Source organism: Leucopleurus acutus (assembly GCF_964270905.1).
Source record: "Leucopleurus acutus genome assembly, chromosome: 20".
In the NCBI taxonomy this organism is placed as follows: domain Eukaryota; kingdom Metazoa; phylum Chordata; class Mammalia; order Artiodactyla; family Delphinidae; genus Leucopleurus; species Leucopleurus acutus.
The window spans coordinates 45,750,656-45,770,338 of NC_139162.1; the positions used below are offsets into that span (position 1 = coordinate 45,750,656).

At 56.8% G+C, this 19,683-nt stretch overlaps 1 protein-coding gene across 11 annotated transcripts; it reads right to left on the bottom strand.

The window, feature by feature from the left end:
- Positions 1-4,116: 4,116 nt before the first annotated feature.
- On the bottom strand, positions 4,117-16,130 carry DPF1 (double PHD fingers 1; the record flags this gene model as incomplete). Of its 11 annotated transcripts, none has more annotated exons than XM_082862187.1 (12): positions 4,117-4,187; positions 4,323-4,434; positions 4,956-5,068; positions 6,118-6,237; positions 6,330-6,380; positions 7,277-7,408; positions 7,604-7,682; positions 8,077-8,166; positions 8,447-8,574; positions 9,987-10,094; positions 10,169-10,329; positions 15,937-16,130. In XM_082862187.1, 12 exons carry the CDS (start codon positions 16,077-16,079, stop codon positions 4,117-4,119), a joined length of 1,308 nt encoding a protein of 435 aa, XP_082718313.1. The 11 variants fall into 11 exon arrangements, with proteins under 11 accessions (XP_082718313.1, XP_082718314.1, XP_082718312.1 ...); XM_082862188.1 differs by having other exon boundaries at positions 4,323-4,404; positions 15,937-15,968; XM_082862186.1 differs by lacking the exon at positions 15,937-16,130 and adding an exon at positions 11,737-11,970 and having other exon boundaries at positions 4,323-4,404.
- Between the last annotated feature and the right edge of the window lie 3,553 nt (positions 16,131-19,683).

Consider the following 19,683-nt stretch of genomic DNA (forward strand, 5'->3'; position numbering starts at 1 on the left):
ACTTACCACCCCACCCTTTCCTCAGACCCTAACCTGGGGCTCACCCCTCCCCCACCCGTTTTTGTTTTTTTAAGTTGCCTCCTCCCATCTTCAGATCATTTGAATCATTTTGGGGACCTAATCATGTACATCGACAAGTGTAAATTATGATTTGGGGTTTTGTTGTCTGTTATTTCTAAAGGATCTCTGCAAAGCACATTTAATTTGAGTTTGGTGTTCTATCTGATGGCTGAAGATAGCAGCAGGGTTGTTTTTTTTATGTTGATTTGTTTCATTTGGATTTTTTTATTCTTTATTATCTCCCCCCACCCCCCACCCCATCCCCGTCTTGAGATTTTCTGGCATGTTTCTGGAGGTTTTAAAGGAAATAAATGTTTCATAGAAGTGGCTTGTGTCTTCGCTAGCTGAGCAGCTGCCTGGACTCCCTGAGAGGCGGGTGTGATCCAGCGTCAGCCCCCTCCTCCTGTCCCCCTTGTCCCAAACGCCGTCACCCCCCCGATGCACGCACACACCCCTAAGAACCAGGGAGCACCATTCTCTTTCTCTTTTTTTTTTTTTTTTTTTTTTTTTGTGGTACGCGGGCCTCTCACTGTTGTGGCCTCTCCCGTTGCGGAGCACAGGCTCCAGACGCGTAGGCTCAGCGGCCATGGCTCACGGGCCCAGCCACTCCACAGCATGTGGGATCTTCCCAGACCGGGGCACGAATCCGTGTCCCCTGCATCGGCAGGCAGACTCTCAACCACTGCGCCACCAGGGAAGCCCCATTCTCTTTCTCTTGAAACCCAAGTGACAGAAACCCAACACTCAGAATGTAAGGAATTTAGTGAGAGCACGGAGTCCCTAACCACTGCACCGCCGGGGAGTTCCCACGAATGTAAGAAATTCTTAAGTTAAAAAGAGGAAGGTTTTACCTCAGAATTCATATACTTGAGGCCTAAAAGCCAGACCCAGCCCATGGAGTTGTGTTGGTTTTAAAATTAATGGTCAACTTTTTAAAATCTGGAGATGGTACAGAAAGAAAGCTGGATTTCGAGCTTGGTAACTCTGTCCTCTGCAGCAAGATTCGGCACTGAGGGGCCCCCGCCTCCTTGAGCGGGGCTGTCGCCCCAGGCCACACCCTGCCGGTGCCAGCTCATTGGCACCGCACCCGCCCTCGGTGGGAGTAGGCCTCCCTCTGCCAGTCAGCCAGTCGGTGGTTTGGAGTGAAGAGCAGCCCCTGCTTCCAGGCCCCGGGGGCTCGGGGAGAGGTGGAGGTGTCTTGGAAAGAGACCGACACAGCCGGGGACCTCAGCCCCGGGCCTAGGGGCTCTCCTAGCTGGGAGCGGTCTTCACTCCTGGGCCCAGATCTGCAGCTGCCCTGGCGAAACACTTTCGCAGTTTGACCCGGGGATCAGGGTCAAACTTATTTTCCAGACCTCGAAATTTCATGTGAGAATCCCAAGGTCCGGCTTCTGGTGGGAAGTCTAGGTCCAGCTCCACCTGGATCTGAGAAGCAGCCCCTTCTCTTGACAGGGCTGGCCCCACGGCCGGGGCTTTCTGGCCCACCTAGACATTTACCTGTGATGGAGTTTACCGTTTCCGTGCTCAAACCTGATGCTTCTGTAACCTAGACTCTCCCGCACACACACCCCCGCCCCCCACACACACAACAAATCTTTTTCCAAAACGGTTATATATCCTTTTTCCAGAGGAGGTGGACCAGCTATTTCCACATCTCCTAAAAATTCTAGAGTGTTCCAGACACTCTCCCTGTCTCCGCCCTCCCTGAGGCCCCATCCTCAACCCATGCTGCCCTCCCCCCTCCAGCACGGAAACGGCGGAACAAGCTGTTCTCACATCCTCTCCTGGCGCCTGTGACACACACCAACTTCCAACACCCCACAACTCGCACACGCCAGCCTGCGCTCTCGCCTGAACTGTGCCCTGCTCGTCCCTTCCCCATCTTGCCCCAGTTTTCCACTTCCTCTGCCTGTCCCCCTCTCGCGGGCCCGGGCGCCCTCCTCGACCCTCCCCCAGTCTCCTCTGCCTCCCACCCCGCCTCTGGCTCTCCCCTCACCCAGGCTCTGAATCCCTTCCCGCTCTTGGCTCTCTCCAGATTTTTCTGTTGTCTCCCTAAATTCTTTGTGTCCTCTCCCCTGAAATCTCATCTCTGTGGCATTGTCCTTGGACTTCGCCTGTGCTGGGTCCTAACTTCATCTCTCTCCCCAAATGTGCCTCCCCGCTCTTAGTCTCTCTTCCGCTCTCCTATTTTACGTGCCCTGGTTCCCTGCCTCCCCACATGGAATCTCTTCTGCTTCTCTCTCCAGATCCCTGTACTTCCTCCTCTGTCTCTCCCCATGTGTCTGCTGTTTTTTATTACTATTATTGCCTCTCTCCCACTAAATCATCTCTTCTGTCCTCTTCCACCATAATTCCTCTGGCCCTCTTCATCTACATCTCCCTCCAGGTCTACGTCTTCCCTCTCCTGCTCTTTTTCTCATTCTCTATAAATGTGTGACTCCTGTCTGTCTCTCTCCTGACTGTTCTTGTGTCCTGGTTCTCACTCCTCACCTCACCTCACCCAAATCTGTCTTCCTCCTAATGTCCCTGGATCTATATCCCATGGCCCATTCCCCTCTGTTCTTTGCCCCACATCGGGATAGGGAGCTCCAGGTGACGTCTGGGTGTAGGGTGAGGCGCCCCTGGCACCCCTGATCCCTACCAACGGCCCCGAGGGGAGGGGCCAGCCCCCAGTCTTCATCTTTCCATCCCTTCCCTTCCCCCAGTCCCCAGCTTCCCGCCTCCCTCCTCACTGCTTGCCCGTTGCAGCTGCAGCAGTCCGTTGCCAGGGCAACCACAGCTGGCTGGGTGGGAGCCCCCTCCACCCCATCCCCCCCCTTCTCCTTTCCAGCGAGGCAGGGAGGAGCTGGGACAAAGCCAGAGAAAGGCGGGGTGCAGAGGGGAGCTGGAGGGAGATGGACGTAGGGCCAGCTCCAGCTGTTAACCTCGGTTGCTTCTCCCCCAGTGAGGCCCCATCTCCCCTTCTTGGTGATGCCCCAAACCAGCCTGGAGAACGAGGCAGACGACGTGGGCAGAGGGGTCAGGCCCAGTTTAATACACGGAACAAGTTAATTCACAGCAGAGGCAGGCAATAAAGGAGACTCGTTTACAAGGGGGGACACGCCTGGATCGGGGGAGACCCCCCCAAACCCACCACCTCCCCCACTTGCAGTCTCAATTTCCCTTTTTTTTTTTAAACCCGAACAACAAACACACACAACCACAAGAAACAACCACGCCCCCTCGCGACCCGAAAATGGCCAGCGAGGGTGGCAGGGGGCAGCCCGGCCTGGCCGGTAGGGAATCGGGGCGGGGGGAGGAGGAAAATCTAGTCCGTTGCAGAGTCTGTGCTTCTCATTCCAGCAGGCGCTGGGCAGGGGCCCGCCTTGCCAAGGCAGGCACGGAGTGGGCTCGGGGCGGGGCTCTCGGGGAGGGAGCAGGAACGGAGTTCAAAACCGTGGTTCACATCATGCAGTATCCACAGTGGGCACCGAGAGGGCGGGGGTGGACACCACACCCTCCTGCCCTGGGCACAAGGGGGGAATGGCGCCCACCTTGGGTGGGGAGGTGGGAGAGCTGCAACTCCAGGGACTTGGGGGGAGGAGCCGCCAGGCAGGAAACTGGTGGAGACTGGTGCCCAGTAGATGCGCTCAGCGGTGCCCCCTCCACCCAGCCAGACCTTATAGGACTCTTTGTTATATATTAATTTCTTTTTTTTTTAACTTTTTGACTTTTTCTTTAGAAAAAGGCTTTGTCCGTGCCCCCAGCTGGCATCCACCACCCCTCGTGCCCGCCCAGAGGCGGGGTATGGCTTTGAGGGGAGCAGAAGCCCCTGGTGCCCATTTGCGAAGGGGTGAGGCAGGAGGGAGGAAGGGAGAGGACCCTGCTGGGCCCACCAACCCACAGGGCAAACATTCCACTTGCACAGAGGGGAGGGGTGACCCAGCCCCCTCTCAGGCTCCCCCCACCCCCGGCCCCTTCCACTGTGGGGCATTAAGGATGGGGAGAGACTGGAGGAGCTCCAAGAGGCAGGTAGGCAAGCATCACCCCAGAGGTCCAGGTGAACCAGAGCCAGGCCTAGGTGAGGGTGATGTAGGCAGAGGCCTTCTCTTTCAGGTGCCGAAGACAGAGGTGACAACTCCAGCTCCCTGCGGCGCGGCCGGAGGACAGGGAGTTAGGCCCAGGTCTGGGCAGGGCTGCCCCGACCCCCTCCCACCCAGCGGACAGCAGGACAACCACTGTCCAACACCCCACCCCCGTGTCCGGCCCTCCTCTTCTCTCACCTTCCGGGGGCTCTGCCATGGGGGGACTCAGGCAGTACATGTGGTAACCCCGATCGCAGTCGTCACAAAACAGCAGCTGGTCCTGGGAGGTGAGACCCGCCCAGCTGGCACCCTGGGGGCACGGGCACCAGAAACCGGGGTGGGGGGCGGGGGCAGGGGCCAGGTCAAAGGGGCTGGGGGAGGCGGTCCCTTGCAAGACAAAGGGCTCTGAGAAGGTCATCTTTGCAAAACCCTACTGGGCGACGAGCAAAACACCCCTGAGGACTGTCAGTTTGCAGTTTGTAGTTTAGGTTTTATAGGACCCTGTGGAACACTTAAAATGACACGGAGATGGTCTGGAAGTCATGGACGTGGGTTCAGGTCCCAGCCGTACCATTTTCCTGGCTGGGTGACCTTGGGCAAGTCTAGTCCCCTCTCTGAGCTCGGTTTCTTCTCTGTGAAGTGGGAAGGAGATCACCTACCTCAGGGCAGTTGGAAGGAGTCAGAGAGTGAAGAGTATTAAGTGCCGGGCTCAATTAATGGACACTAACAATAATCATAATACAGGTTACTGGTGTTCAACAGGGAGGGGGCTCCAGGGAAAGGAGGCCGCCTGGGGGCATGTCCCGGGGGAGGGGGCACGTGGGCACTCACGTCGTTCTCCGAGGTGCCACACAGGCTGCAGGACTTGCACTCGATGCACTGCCAGCGGTAGGTCCGCACAGCTGCCGTCATGTTCACCGTGAACTGTAAACACGAGGGGTGTCCTGGGGGCCAAGGGGCAGGGATGCGGTTAGGGGTCATTGTGCCCCTGGTGGCTGCTGACCCCCGGGGAAGCAATGGTTCAGCCCCCATCCCTAGCTCACAAGGCCCACAGCCCGACCCCACCCAGCCCATGGTGCCCAGACCCTGTCCCGCAGGCAATGCTGCCCTGGCCACCAGTCTCCTACCCAGCCACCATGGCAACCACACTCTGCTCCCCAGGACACCATGGCAACCGCATTCCATTACCCACGGTGCCGTGGCAACCACTTTCTACCACCCACAGCACAGGGGCAGCCACATTCCGTTACCCACAGCAGAATGGCCAACCGGTTCCATTCCATTAACCGCAGTACGTGGCAACCACAGTCTCCCAGCCACGATGCCATGGCAACCGCCTTCCACAGAGGGGTCCCCACACCCTGGTTTTCCCTGCAACCCAAGCCCATTACACACGAAGCCCCAGCAACCACACTGTTACCCACATGACCGTGCAGGGTGCTAACCCACTGGTCAGCCCACCACCCCAGTACAGATGCGCAGCCACGACAACCACCTTCCATTACACCCAATCACCATGACAACCCTATTTCACTACCCATAATACCATGACAACCACAATTCATTAGCCACCGTGCTGAGGCAACCACCGTCTATTACCCACAAGTCCACCTCGGGAAACCACAGTCTATTACCCACAACTCCACGGCAATGGCAAGCACCCTCTGTGAGCCACAGCGCCCAGGCAGCGGCAATCCATGACTCGCTATCACAGCCCACTACCCACGATGTTTTGGCAACCATCTTTCACTGTTCCCCACGCCGGTACCCACAGTGCCATGACCACCACATCCCATTGTTCCCAGAGCCTCCCTGACCCCGCTCAGTTTCCCACAATCCTCAGCAGTCGAGTCGGCTGTTTAGCCTCAGTGCCCCTGAGATGCTCTGCATCCCCCCCACCAGTCCTCTCCCTCCTCTGCCTTCTCTCCTCCAGATCTGGACTCCTGGAGTCCTCTCCACCGCGGCCCCCAGAAACCTCAGGTGGGGGCATCACCTGATCGCCCACAGTCGGCACAGGAGATGAGGTCCTCGGGACACCCCGTCTTCTTGGAGCCACCCAGGCAGAAGTCACAGTAGCCGTTGGGGATGACAGTGCCATCAGGCGCCTTCTTGGCTGAAAGAGAGCAGGCAAGGGTTGGCATGGGAGGGCAGGGACACCCAGTCAAAGGCTGCTGCAGAAGTCGGGGCAGAGTGAGGCGTCCCTACCTGTGTGTTTCCTCTGTGCCTCAGGGACCCAGGCCAATTCTTTGTAAAACTCTGGGGATGGGGGGACAGAAAGAGGGGCTCTCACTATAGGCAAAGCTCCACCCTGCCCCCAGCCTCAGCCAAAGGGGTGGACCCCTTCTCCAGGCATGGAGGAGGTGGGGGGAGGGAGCAGCTACCCCAAGCTGTGGCCAGTAGCAAAAGAGCGTTGGGGGAGCCCAAATAATTCTCATCAGGAACCCCCAACTCCTTGAGGGCAACTGATACATCCTCTTTATTAGGTAAAAACCTGGCAGATGCAGCTTTAGGAAGAGCCCCCTGCTTCCCCGCCCATACACACTTCTACCAGACAGCCCCCCCCAACTAAGCCCCGACTAAACAACAATTAGGTGGACACCACGGGCTGAGATCTGGTATGGAAACAGACACTCGGAAGGAAAATTCTGAACACAGAGGTGCCTCGGTGTGTGGTGGGGATGGGATGAAGAGACTGCCCTCTCCCACCGAGGGGTGGGTGGAAAGATGGTTTTTCCACTGGCAGAGCCTCCCCCCGAGCCTTCCCCCATCCCTCAGCTGTCAGGGTTGGCACCGGATTGGCATGGGCGGTCACCAAGTGTTCCCAGGCCACGGACCCTGCCCCTCGGCCAAAGCTTAGCAGAGAAGGGAGAAAGGGAGGCAGGGAGGGAGGGGAGTCATCTATCACCCCCCCTCCCCAAGCTCTAATTGAAACAATAAATCAGACCCAGAAATATTACGCCCGGCCAGGAGCGAGGGAGAGATGGTTGGTTGCCATGGCAACCTCAGAGCCAGCATCCCCCATGGTTGGTGGGGGGAGGGGACCGCTGAGCTGGAGATTTTCCAGAAATGTCTAATGTGCCCCCTCCCTCCCAGGCTCCTTAGCCCCCACTCCCAGGGCCCCTCACCACCCCACGCCCTGCCCGCCTGCTCACGTTTATGGTTGTTTTTCCGGTGGAAGGGCAGGGCGTGGCGTTCGGCGTTCTCCTCCCCCTCCTCCTCAGCCAGGTGGGTGTGGGTGTAGTGGTAGCTGAGCCCTGGCCGGTTCTTATACCGTTTCCCACAGACTGGAGAGTGAGCAGGAAGGGCCGGTCAGCCCTCCCAGCCCGCCTCTGCCCTGGCCTCCAGGATCACACCTCCACCCTCTGCCAGAGGCCTGAACATCCCCCAACCAGGGTCCAGAACAGAAGGGAGGGGGCCAGGAGGGGAGAGGTCTCTGGGCCCCACTCTCTCTCTCTTCCCCCCTCTTCAGAAAGACTCACTATCACAGACATACGGCTTGTCTCGGTCCTCCAGGGAAGCGGTGTCCTGGCGTTTCCGGAGACCCCCGATGCCATATGCCTAGGGGAAAAGGCATGAGTGAGGGGCCAAGAAAGGGAGGGAACTAAGAGAATTTTCATCATTTGGGCCTGAAAGTCAAATCGCAGCTCTGCCACTTCCCAGCTGTGGGCCTTGAGTAACTCCCTTGATCTCTCCAAGGTTCAGTTTCCTCATCCGTGACACAGGTATGAAGCTAGTTCTAACCCACTGTACAATCTCTGTCCTGCAAATGGTTTAATAGACCCAAGCCTCAATTTCCTCATCTGTAAAATGGGTATAAAAATCCCCTATCCCTTCAGGCTGCTCTGGGGATTAAATGAGGTCAAACTGGGGCAGGGTCTGAACATTGTACATACTCAGTAAATGGGATCTGCATTGAGCGGAGGAGTGATGGAGAGAAACTCTGGAGCGATACCTTTCCTTTGGCCCTGTTCTTCCTCCTGGGAATGTCATCCTCCAAGTCTTCCACTTCAAGATCATGTGGAAACTCCAGCAGCTGCTGTTTCTGGGCACCAGGAGAAGGGAGATTGGGGTTAAGAAAATGCAGTATTGTTCTGCTTTGCGGGTGGGGTGGCTCTGGGCGGACCGGAGACTGGGGGTGTCAGGGCAAGTCAGGAGGTCTTCCAAAAAAGAGATGACGTGTGGAAGAATAGAGACTTAGGATGCCCAAAGGCCCTAGGGAGCCAGGGGAGATTTCAGAGCAGGAGCAGGATGGGCCGGGGCAGGAGACAGGGGTGGGTGAGAGGGCAGCTGTGGCCCCTGGCGGGGGAGTGGGGGGATCCTACCTGGCAGTCCATAATGGTCTCCTCCTCCTTCAGCTCTATCTTCTTCTCCCCTGTCTCAGCACACAGTAGAGCCTCAAGGACCGGCCCTTCTGGGAGGCCGCCCTCCTTCTTCAATGGCGCCTCACAGTCTGGGGACAAGGGAGGAGGGTGTCAAGTGGAGAACTTGTTCCTGGAGGACTCCTCAAACTGCCCAGATTGGAGAATCATGCTCTTTGCTAGAGGGAAGAGGCTTTCCCACACTCAACCAGCAATAGACTCAAAGATTCAACCATACACCCTTCCAACAATACTTCCATACATCCTTTCCAAGGATGCCCAGACCCTGGGGAAGACACAGCCAGACCCTCAGAGCCACTTGGACACACTCAAGGGGAGACATGCCCAGACCCTCCTATATAACTACATACATACCTGTAGGAGACCCCACCCAGACCCTCACACCTGGAAAGAGCAGACACTCAAACAGGACACACATGGACATACACAGAGGAGATACATACAGGTCATCTGAGACAGCCAGACACACAAAGGAAGAGATACACCCAGACACTCAGATATACCCAGACCCATGGAGGAGACATATCCAGACCCCTGGGTATACTGGCACACCCAGCAACACTACAAAAGAGAACATTAGACCACCAGATATACCCAGACCACATGGGGAAGACACGGCCAGACCCTAGCAAACACCTGAACATACTTAGGGGAGATAGAGACACACCTAGAGAGAGTCACTCAGGTGGATACACATACACACAGGAGATAGAGACAGTCCCTCCAATACACCTGGACCCACACAGATCCTTGGATATACCTGGACAGGGGAAGAGAAACAGCCAGTGACTCTAATAGTACTGGACACATTCAAGAAGTGATAAAACCAGACACTCATAGGGCAGCGCACGTGCAGAAATACATCTAATACACCAGACAGACACTCAGGGAAGAGATTCTCCCAGACATTCCAAAGCATCTGGCGCTCAAAGGAAGAGAGAGCCGGACCCCCTGATACACCCACATCAGGAACCGCTGGACACTCTGATACACCAGCCACACACAAGAGGAAACAAACCTTCTAATACACTTGGAAACACCTGAAAAAAGACACAGACACTGAGATACACTCTATTACAAAGGGAAAGAGTTACAACCTGACACTCTGATACATCCAGACACACTCAAGACATCCACAGGAAGCAATACAGTCAGATACTCTGATACATCCCAGCTCACAAGGGAAGAGATACAAAGACTGGATACACCTGGACACACATAACAGATACCACTCTGTCCTGAACTACGCCTGGGCCCAAGTAGGATAAGATACAGTCCAAAGCTCAGTCACTCAGGGAAAACTGGAGAATCTCTGGACGACACCCAGACACACAACGGCAGACACAGCCAGCCACTCAGACACTGGCTAGGAGGGAAATAAGGGCGAATGCTCAGACGCACACCGGCATCACCACACACTTATCAGCGTGTGCTGTGGGCACCCACTGGGGCCACCGAAGGCACAGGACGGAGCTCCACCCACCAATCTTGTACTCGCAGGGCCGGAGTCTGGGGTCTTCCAGGATGTTGAGTCTCCGTTTCTTTCTCCAACAGCGGGCGGGGTACGTGTAAATCTGTCCCGGGGCCAAACCTGGAGTGAGAAGGGCGGTAAGAACGCGGCCGCGAAGCCACCGCCCCGCCCCACCCCCAACCTCCCAGCCGTACCCGGGCCGCGGTGGGTCTTCTCCATCCAGATGTAGCAGTTGTTCTGGGCCACGCCGGTCTGCGAGTCGAGGAACGGCAGGCGCAGGCTGCGCTCGGCGCACAGGCGCGCGTTGTAGCTGCGGCAGTGCTCGATGGCTTCTCGGTAGAAGTCCTCGCCTAGGCTGCGAGGGGCGGGTGGGCGGGCGGGCGGCTGTCAGCAAGGGCAGGCGCACCGGGTCGCCCGGCACCCCTCCCCCAGCCCGCCCGTGGGGAATGGGTGGGCCGACTCCTCCAACCTCACCTCTCCCCCGCTGTCGTCGCTCCTGGACCCAGGAGCCCCCAACCCGGACTCAAGCAGGCCTTGAGCCAAGGAGTGGATACACACAGTATAGAAACAGATAAAAATACACCGGGACCCATCCATACAGGCACATATCCAAATACACAACACAAACAAGTCGCACATAGTCACACAGGATTCACACACAAAGAGAGACATATCCCAAGACTCACAAAGGAGAAACAGACACATCTCACATATGTGCTCCCACAAATATCTACTGAAAAACACAAGTATCTCAAGTCCCATAGTGTAGAAGCAGACAGATCACACACGTATACATGCACAAATATATATCACATATCCGAAGACACACAACATAAACAATCACCCACACAAAGACACACAACATGCAAACAGATGACACACCACACACAGACACATCCACTTACTCATCCATCCGAAGACACACACAGATACACAAATGTTAAAAAAGAAAAAATGTTAAAAACAAACTACCCACATATGCACTTACACGCATATCCAAAGACACAACACAAATCACACACACACACACAATCCAGATACACTATACAAAGAAATCACACAGATTCACACAGGATACACACACACATTCACGAAGATACACAATATAGAAACCAACATCTAAAATCCCACATACTCAAACACACAAAGATACACACATACACAACATAGAAACGGACAAATCCACCCATAGTCACACAAAAATTTGCACATAAATACATGCATACCTACATATCCAAAGACACAGAACATAAATGATGCAGAGTTTCAAAGGATATGTACACACACTCAAAGACCAAAATATCCAAAGACACCTAGTGTAGAATGTGAAAGAAATTAAATGCATATCCACACACATATCCAAAAAAAACCCAGAACCCGAACAAGTGACACACACTCCACAACCCAAGACAAAGGTAGTGTGAGCTTCACTCAAGTTTACCAAGGCCCCCGGGCCCCCGGGCCATTTCACCCTCTCCCCAACTCCGGGGGTCGCGGGGCGGGACATGACCCCCTTTCCCGAAGAGGGCGCCAATAGGGCTCCGAGTTCCCCATACTCCGCGCTCCTCCAGGAGCAGCGCGTCGGACACGGTTCTTGCCAGAGACCCACAGTCACACACATTCGCAACCCCGCGCAGCCTGGCCCACGGTGACAGCCCCCCAGACACCCCATCGGCCCCACCCCCAGCCGCCGCACACACACACACACGCCCGCGCAGACCCGCTCGAGCGCCCTCCCCTGCCTCCCGCCGGCCCGCAGCACCTCAGGGGGCCGGGGATGACCGTGGCCATCTTGCTCCCAGGGTCCTGCCCCCAGCAGGTCCCCGCCGGGCCGGTCCTCCCAGCGCTCGGGCGGGCGCTGAGGCCGCCCATCCATTCATTCCCGGGGGGCGGGAGCACCGGGACCACAGCCAATCAGGGTGGCGGGGTGGGCCCACCCGGGCCATGCCGGGAGTGGTAGTTCTCCCCGCCCGGGGCTGGCGGGACCCCGCAGAGAAGCGGGTCAGAGGTGGGGCCGGAGGGACGCACAGCCACTCCCGCGCGCTCACTCATGCACACCTCTCGAGTCTCACACATGGGCCTACACTCAACCATGCACACCTGGACTCGCACACACCCACACGCGGCAGCTTACACACACATTCACACGTATACTCACAGCGTCCCACGCAGACTCACGCACACTCCCTCTCCCACACCTTCGCACAGACTCACATACATTTACACTCACACAAACACTTCAGTGCCAGGAGATTTAGAGACACCTTACAGGTGCCCACACGAACGTCCCACCAACGCGTGGCTCACTGACACCTCCCCCTCCCCCTAGTCCCTCCTAGCTCGGGAGAATCCTCTCCGGTCCCCCTCGGAGCTGCCTCTCTCACAAGGACCCCGCCCTACTCAACCCCTTCCCAGGCCTGACAGCTGCTGTGCTAGTTAGGAGATATAGCCACACCTCCTAGGTTCAAATCCTGGCTCTGCCACTTGGTGGCCATGTGACCTTGGGCAAATGACTTAACCTTTCTGGCCTCAGTTTCCTCATCTGTAAAATGCAGATGATGGCTCATTGGATTATTGTGAGGATTAAATGAGTAAGCATGGGTAAAGTGTTTTAAAAGGTACCTGGCAAGTAGTAGGTGTTCAATAAATTCATTCATTCCACAAAGAGGACCTGATATGTACTAAGATGTAAAATGGTGATAGCTAACCATTATTAGAAAGGATAATGCTGGGCACATAATAGATGCTTAATAAATATTTGTCGAATAGAAATATACTGAGTAGCCACCATGTGCCAGGCACAGTTCTTTAACAGAGATTAACTCACTTGATCCTCATCCTGACCCTCTGGGGTGATATTATCACTACCCCCATTTTCCAGATGAGGAGGTGAAGTCACATGCCCTCAGCTCCTGGTGGCTGTTTGAAGGTGGGACTAAGAGAAGGATTCACTCACCCAGATGTCTGTACCCAAGTGGTCACCTCCTTTCTCCCACTGTCACCCACACTGACTCTACCCTAAGGGATGCTCAGAGAGGGAGCTGACCTACTGAGTCACAACAATCACCAAGTCCCATGCACACACACCTGGAACACACCCCGCCCCCCAACCCCCGGCCCCCATCCAAAGTTCGTGTTCAAGTTTGAGCCCTTGCATGGATGAAAACGCCCACCAATGTCCTTGTCCACCAGGGGGCTCTCCAGCAGACAGAAGAGGCATAAGAGCCTTCACCTCCTCTTTTGTCACTCGACACCCCCACCTACACCCTGGTGAGAGAGACCCCCTCAGGGTCTTCCACACTCATGGTCAGTTCTGGACACACACACACACACACACACACACACGCACACACACACACACACACACACACACACATACACACACACACCTCTAGTCTTAGACCCCTTCTACAGGCTCTTCCCCATCTCCCCCAGGTAAGGCCTTGACCTCCCCCTTCCCAAACCCAAACAGCAGGGAGTGGGTCTCTGCTTCACATCTGGCCTAGAGCAGATGGCAAGGGGAGTAAGTCCTGACACTCACTCTGGCCTCCAGGTCCCTACAGTGGCCACCCCATATCTCAGCCACGGTAAGCCCTGCCCCACTCCTCCCAACAGGCCAGCTCAGCTCAGAGTGCCCTTGCCACCTTCATCTCTTACCTTCCACCACCCTCACAGATCTTCCAAGATGCCCTTACACTTTCTCCCCACAACTCTAGCCTCAGACACCCCGCTCACTCCTGCCCCACCCCAGAACCTGTGCATCAGTTTCGGTCAGCTTGGAGCCTGACTGTAGAACACTCCATCACTTCCCTGGACGCCCTTGTCCACCAGCACAATTTGACCCGCAGCTGACATTTGGAGAGGGGTCTCCCTTCCCTTCCTTACCCCTAGTCACCTTCAGAGACCCCTCTCCCACACTTGAGCTCCCCTGAGCTCCCCTGCCCAAACAATCCCCCTGTCCCCATCCCCCAGTGCCCTGTGTGGAAGCTGGACCACAAATGAAATCAGTATTGATACTACCAATAATAATCACTACATTCAGTCAGTGTCAGGCTCAGTACCAAGCGCTTTACAAACATCACAGAAGCACCATGAGGTAATAAGAGCTGTTATGATTCCCCAATTCACAGGTGGTAACACTGAGGCTTGGGGCGGGTGGAGAGGGCAGGAAATTAGTGCTCAAGATGGGGTTTGAATGATGCAGGCAGTCAGAACTGAGAGCAGCACCCTCCACCTCCCACTCCCAAGGGGACCTGACTCGCATTCTCTCAGGAACCAGTCCCTGCCCTCACCCCTGCAGACCCCTAGGAAGGTGAGAGCAAAGAAGGGTGCTGGCGCTCCCACCCCCAAGCTTACTCTAGCCTTCATGTCCCTGCAATGGCTGCCCCATTCCTCCTCCAAGAGGTCTGGGCCAGGGTCAGAGTGAGGATGTCTGGATACCCACAGATCCACCGACCTGCACAGGAACCCCGTCCCAGCCACTTTGAGGGTGTCCCTCATAGGGGAGACAAGTGTGTGTGGAAGACTTAGAGTAAGAGGGAAACAGAAGTGTTGTCACCGTTACACACCATTTCACACTGACCCCCAGCCCCGTACACGCCCTCCAAGCCCCCTTTGCCCACCGCCAAGCAACACTTGTAGGCGCGTGCCTGTAAGGTTCAGCCCCCTCCTCTCCCAACTCTCCCCCCCCACACCTGAAACCAGAAGCTACTGGGCGCCTTCGGTCCAGCCACCTGGCACAGCCTTTCTGGAGGGCGGGGGCGGGGGATGGGGGGCGCCCCCGGGCCCCTCCCCCCCTCCACCACCACCCCCCGCATAAGTTGCTCAAGGTCAAGGTGGCGGGTGCCAGGGGTTGGGGGAAGGGTGGGGGAGGTCGCCCAGGCCCCTTTGTGCGGCGCCGCGGGCGTTCGCCCTCCTCCTCCTCCCCACCAGGCCGGGGAGGAGGGGGAGGGGAGTGCCGCGCACGCCAACCCGGGAGGGAGAGCGGGAGCGGCCGCGCGCCTGTCACTCCCAGTCCGCCGTCACCGCCTGGGGAAGGGGGGTGGGGAGCGCTGGGACCCAGGAGTTCGGGATCCCGAGGAGGGAGCGAGAGAGATGGAGAGAGAGGGAAGAAGAGAGGTGGAGAGAGCGAGGGATGTCTAGGAGAGGTGAGGGCTGGAAGAGAGCTAGGTTTGAACCCAGGCGTCCAGGATCCCAGCCAGTGGGCCCGGGAGGAAGCTAACACTCGGAGGAGGGACGCGGACAGGGAGAAAGGGAGGGAATCCCCGGAGGCTGAGGGCGCTCCCAGCACCCTCTCCCGAGGCATCTAGTCCCCAAGGAGATGAGAGATGCTCTCGTTAGATGTGTACGGGAGGAGAGAGGGAGGGATCCCACGGTCTAAGCTGAACGGGGCGTCGGGGCTTTAGGTCCTGAAGACCCGGGAAGGGAAACAGCAGGGATCTAATCGGGGACCCCCGACGTCTAAGCTCCCACCCTGCGGTCGCGCGGACCGAGGTCCCCGAGATGGGGGGGGGGGGGAAAGAGAGAAAGATGCTTTGATGAGGGGAAAGGATGGTGGAGACCCCGGAGACTGAGGTCTGGACTTAGGCGTACGTACTCCCAGCCCCATGCAGGGGCAGGCCCGGCGCCCCCAGAGACTCGGAGGAGGAGAGAGGGAGGAGGAGGAGAGGGAAGCCCCTACCCCCACTCTGGGTGGGGAAACGGCCTCCGCCACCCCCCAGCTCGCGCCACATTCCTTCACTGACAGCGACAAAGAAGAGGCGCCCCCGCGACCCCCGAGGGGCTCCCGCCCCCAGCCCCAGGGGGCGACAGGGGGTGGCGGGCCCCCCCAGGGGAGGGGGGCGCAAACTGGGGGCCCACATTCAACTGCCATCCGCCCACGGCGTCCCCCTCCCCAGCGAGGGCGGGGGAAGGGTTCGGGTAGGGGGCGGGATGGAGGGACGTGGACGGCGGGGACACTCACGACTTGAGCGGGTTCTGAATGGCGGTGGCCATGGCCCGCTCGGCTGGGCCGCCTCCGGCCCGGGGCGCCGCTGCCGCCGCGCGCGGGCCCAGCCCGGCCTGCGCCGCCCGCTCTGCCGCCCAGCGCGCTACGATTTCATTCATTCTTGGGGCTGCGGCGCGAGCGGAGCGGGGCGGGCAGGGGGCGGGGCTCGGCCAATCCCCTCACCTCCCGGCGCACGACGGGACGTGGAGTCTAGGGGCGCTCGGCGGCGCCCGAGGGCGCCCCTGTCCGGACTACACGTCCCAGGGGGCGTCGGGAGGACCGCACGCCCATTGGCTACTGGGGATACAGGGCGGGGCTGGGATCGCCCCAAGGCATCCTTTCCCCTCCCTGGGGGTGCTCCATCCCCAGCTCGGGTTCTCCATCCTCCAGGCACCGCGTGCGCGCAGGAGAAGGTGGTCCCTGACTTCTGGGTCTCCCCTGGGTGTGTGGATGACCCCAGGGTCTGTCGTGTATTCTTGCCTTTGCCTACTTGTCTGGGTGCCTCTTCTGTGTAAGCCAGTCTGTAAACAAGCACAGGGGTTAATCAATGCCTTTGTTCATTTATTAAGTGCCTGCTATGTGCCAGGCACTCTTCTAGACACTGGGGATACCGCGTGACCAACAGGCAAAGTTGCTGCCCTCAAGGAGCTGACCTTTTAGTGGAGGAAAAAAGATGATAAACGAACAAATAAACTGATCATTTTAGAGAGTGATAAGTATTATAAAGAAAGTGGCTGCTCTGAGGAGGTGACATTTGAGCTGAGACCCGAGAAGCTGCCACCGTGCAATGGGAGGGGAAGGAGGAAAAGCTTGGCAAGTTCAAAGATCAGTGGGAAAGCTAGTGTAATGAGCAGAGTGAGTGGGGGGAGGCGGGGAGGGAGACAATATTAGGGAGACAGCAAGGATCCAGATCGTGTCGGGCCTTGTAGGCCATTATAAAGAAAACGGATTTTGTTCTAAGTGCAATCAGTCATCCTTGACTCTTCATTTTCACACACACCCCAGACCCATCAGCAAATGCTGTTATCTCCACATTCACAAAATAGATCCAGAATCCACCCACTCTTCTCCCTTCACAGCCTCCATCCTGGTACTGCTCCCCTTTTGCTCCCCCCCCCCCGCCCCCACAGTCCATTTCTATTCTCTCCAGGGCAGCCAGAGTGAGCTGCTTGAAACAGCTGGCATCACAATGCGCTCTGGCTCAAAACCTCCAGTGGCTTCTTTCACACTTTTTAAAGAAATATTTATTGATCTATTTGGTCGCTCTGGTTCTTAGTTGCAGCAGGCGGGCTGCTTAGTTGCAGCTCGAGGGCTCTTCAGTGGTGACATGAGAATTTTTAGTTGAGGCATACATGGGAGATCTAGTTCCCTGACCAGGAATCAAACCCGGGTCCCCTGCATTGGGAGCACAGAGTCTTAACCACTGCAGCACCAGAGAAGTCCCTTCTTTCACACTTAGAAAAAAATTCGAAGTCTTTACTATGCCCTCTAGGCCCTACTCAAACCCGTTTCCAGCCCCCATCACACTTCTGATCTCACCGCCCTTCTTCCTTCCCTTGTCTAACTTTACTCCAGCCGCACTGGCCTCCTCCCTGTTCCTGGAACGTTCCAGTCCCACTTCAGCCACAGGACCTTTGCACTTGCTGTTCTCACTGCCTAGAATGCTCCTCCCCCAGACACCTGCATGGCTCCAACTCTCACTTTATTCAGGTTTCTGAATGTCACCTTCTCAGAGACAACCTCAGCTAAGATGGCATCCCCCAGAATCTCTCTGTCCTCTTAAAAGCTTTCTCCTTCTCCCAACACTTACCATAACTCATCGTCATGTTGTAGGCCTTGATTGAGTGTCTGTCTCCACTCCTTTGACTACCAGCTCTATGAGGCAGGGATTGTTGTTCATTCCACTGCTGTCTCCCCAGTGCTTAGAACAGGGCCTGAAAAATAGCAGGTGCTCAACAATTATTTGTTGAATAAATAAATGAATCAATTAGTCATTATCCTCCATGTCTCTCCCCACTGTCTGGCTCTGCAGAGTGCAAGCAGCAGGGAGAGAGAGTCATGCGGGCTCCAGGCTGTGCCTTCCCACACACTTGGACCATCTGAAGGGGACTTGGCGGGCGGGGGGCGGGGAGGGGTTGTATTAGGAAAACTTCCCAGCAGAGGGTCTGGAGCTAAAGCTTCAAGGCAAAGAGAAGGGAGAGGTTAAGAGGCACATGCACTCATTTCTATAGAGTATCACTGGCCCCAGCCCTGTGTGGGCATGCTGGGGACACAGCAATGATGTGTCTGATGGCCCTGCCCCAGGCAAAGCCGCAAGCTCACAGTGCAGTGGGGTAAAAGACCCATCACCACACGATGACAGCCAAGGGTGGGGGAAGCCAGGGCAGACGGCAGCGCTGGGATAGAGGAGGTACTCGGGGCTATGGGAGCCCAGAGGAGGCTCCTAACCCAGCCTGGGGGTCACGGAGGGCTCCTTGAAGGAAGTTCCAGGAGAGTCTTTTCAAGTCCTGACCCCCTGACCTCTCCAGACACAGGGCAAGTCCCTGTTCTGACCTCTTGGGGCTCTGGGGTCTACCTGTCACCCAAGTCTTGGGAACAAACAATTGCCCACGTTTGTTCTCGTCTCCTAACCTGGAATGCAAAGGTTTGGCCACCAGAGGGCACTGTGGCCTCAGTCTTTGTCCAGACAGACTGTTCGTGAAGCCTCGGATCCTGGATGGACATTGTGGGGCCAGTGGGACCAGCCAGTGGAGACACTGGTGCCCCCACTATGAGCTTCAGACCCTGCCCAGGACCTGGTCACCACGGTCTGAGTCCCTCCCGCCAGAGGCTCCTGTGGAATCAGTAGACCCTCTCTGTCCCAGACCCCTGAGGGCCCAGCTTGGGCCTCCGAGGGAGACCCTTGCTAAGCCCCCCTGATCCCTCTCTTCCCCGCTATTCTTCAGAGGGTACAGCCCTCCCCTAAGCTGCCCTTGGGGTGTTCAGACATGACCCTCAGAAGTCTCCTACCCAGATGAGGATACTGAGGTACAGAGGACGTGAGGCTGGGGGGAGGTGGTCACACAATACCAGGGCAACAACAATAACAATTAATAATAATAACAACAGTACATAAGGTCCCATTGACTTAGCTCCTCCTGTGTGTCAGGATGGCTCCTGAGCTTTCCACAGGTCTTACGTCACGATCATACAGACCGCACTTAGGAAGCAGGACTCTCCACCTCAGAGTCAGACACGGCAACTTGGGCTCATATAGACAATACCCCCGCCAAAAGTCCCCACCTATCAAGGTGGGGAGAGCTGGGGCTTGAACCCCTGTCTCACTCAGAAGCTAAACCACAGGCCACCTCCCTGTGCTACTCTGAGGGGGGTTGCTGACTTCCTGTGTCAGAAGCTGCTCAGGCCCTCCATGAAAATGCCATCCCTACCCACCCTCCCGCCCCCCAGTCCCAGGGATCCAGCGTCCCTGAAGGCAGATCCCAGAATCCCAGGTCTCAGGAGGCAGCCCCCAAGTCTTTCTAATGACTGCAAAGCCCTGAGAATCATGGTTTGTGTTTGGGCACAAAGGCAGAAAGAAGAAACAAAATGCAACTGAAGGGATGGTTCTCAAGCTCTCAGGTGGGGAGGGGTGAGGGTATGGGTTTGCAACAGAGGCCTTAGAGTCGGTGGTGGAGTGTGGGCTCCCCAGTAGCTCTGCTGGAACTTTTTGGTACTTCGGTTTTC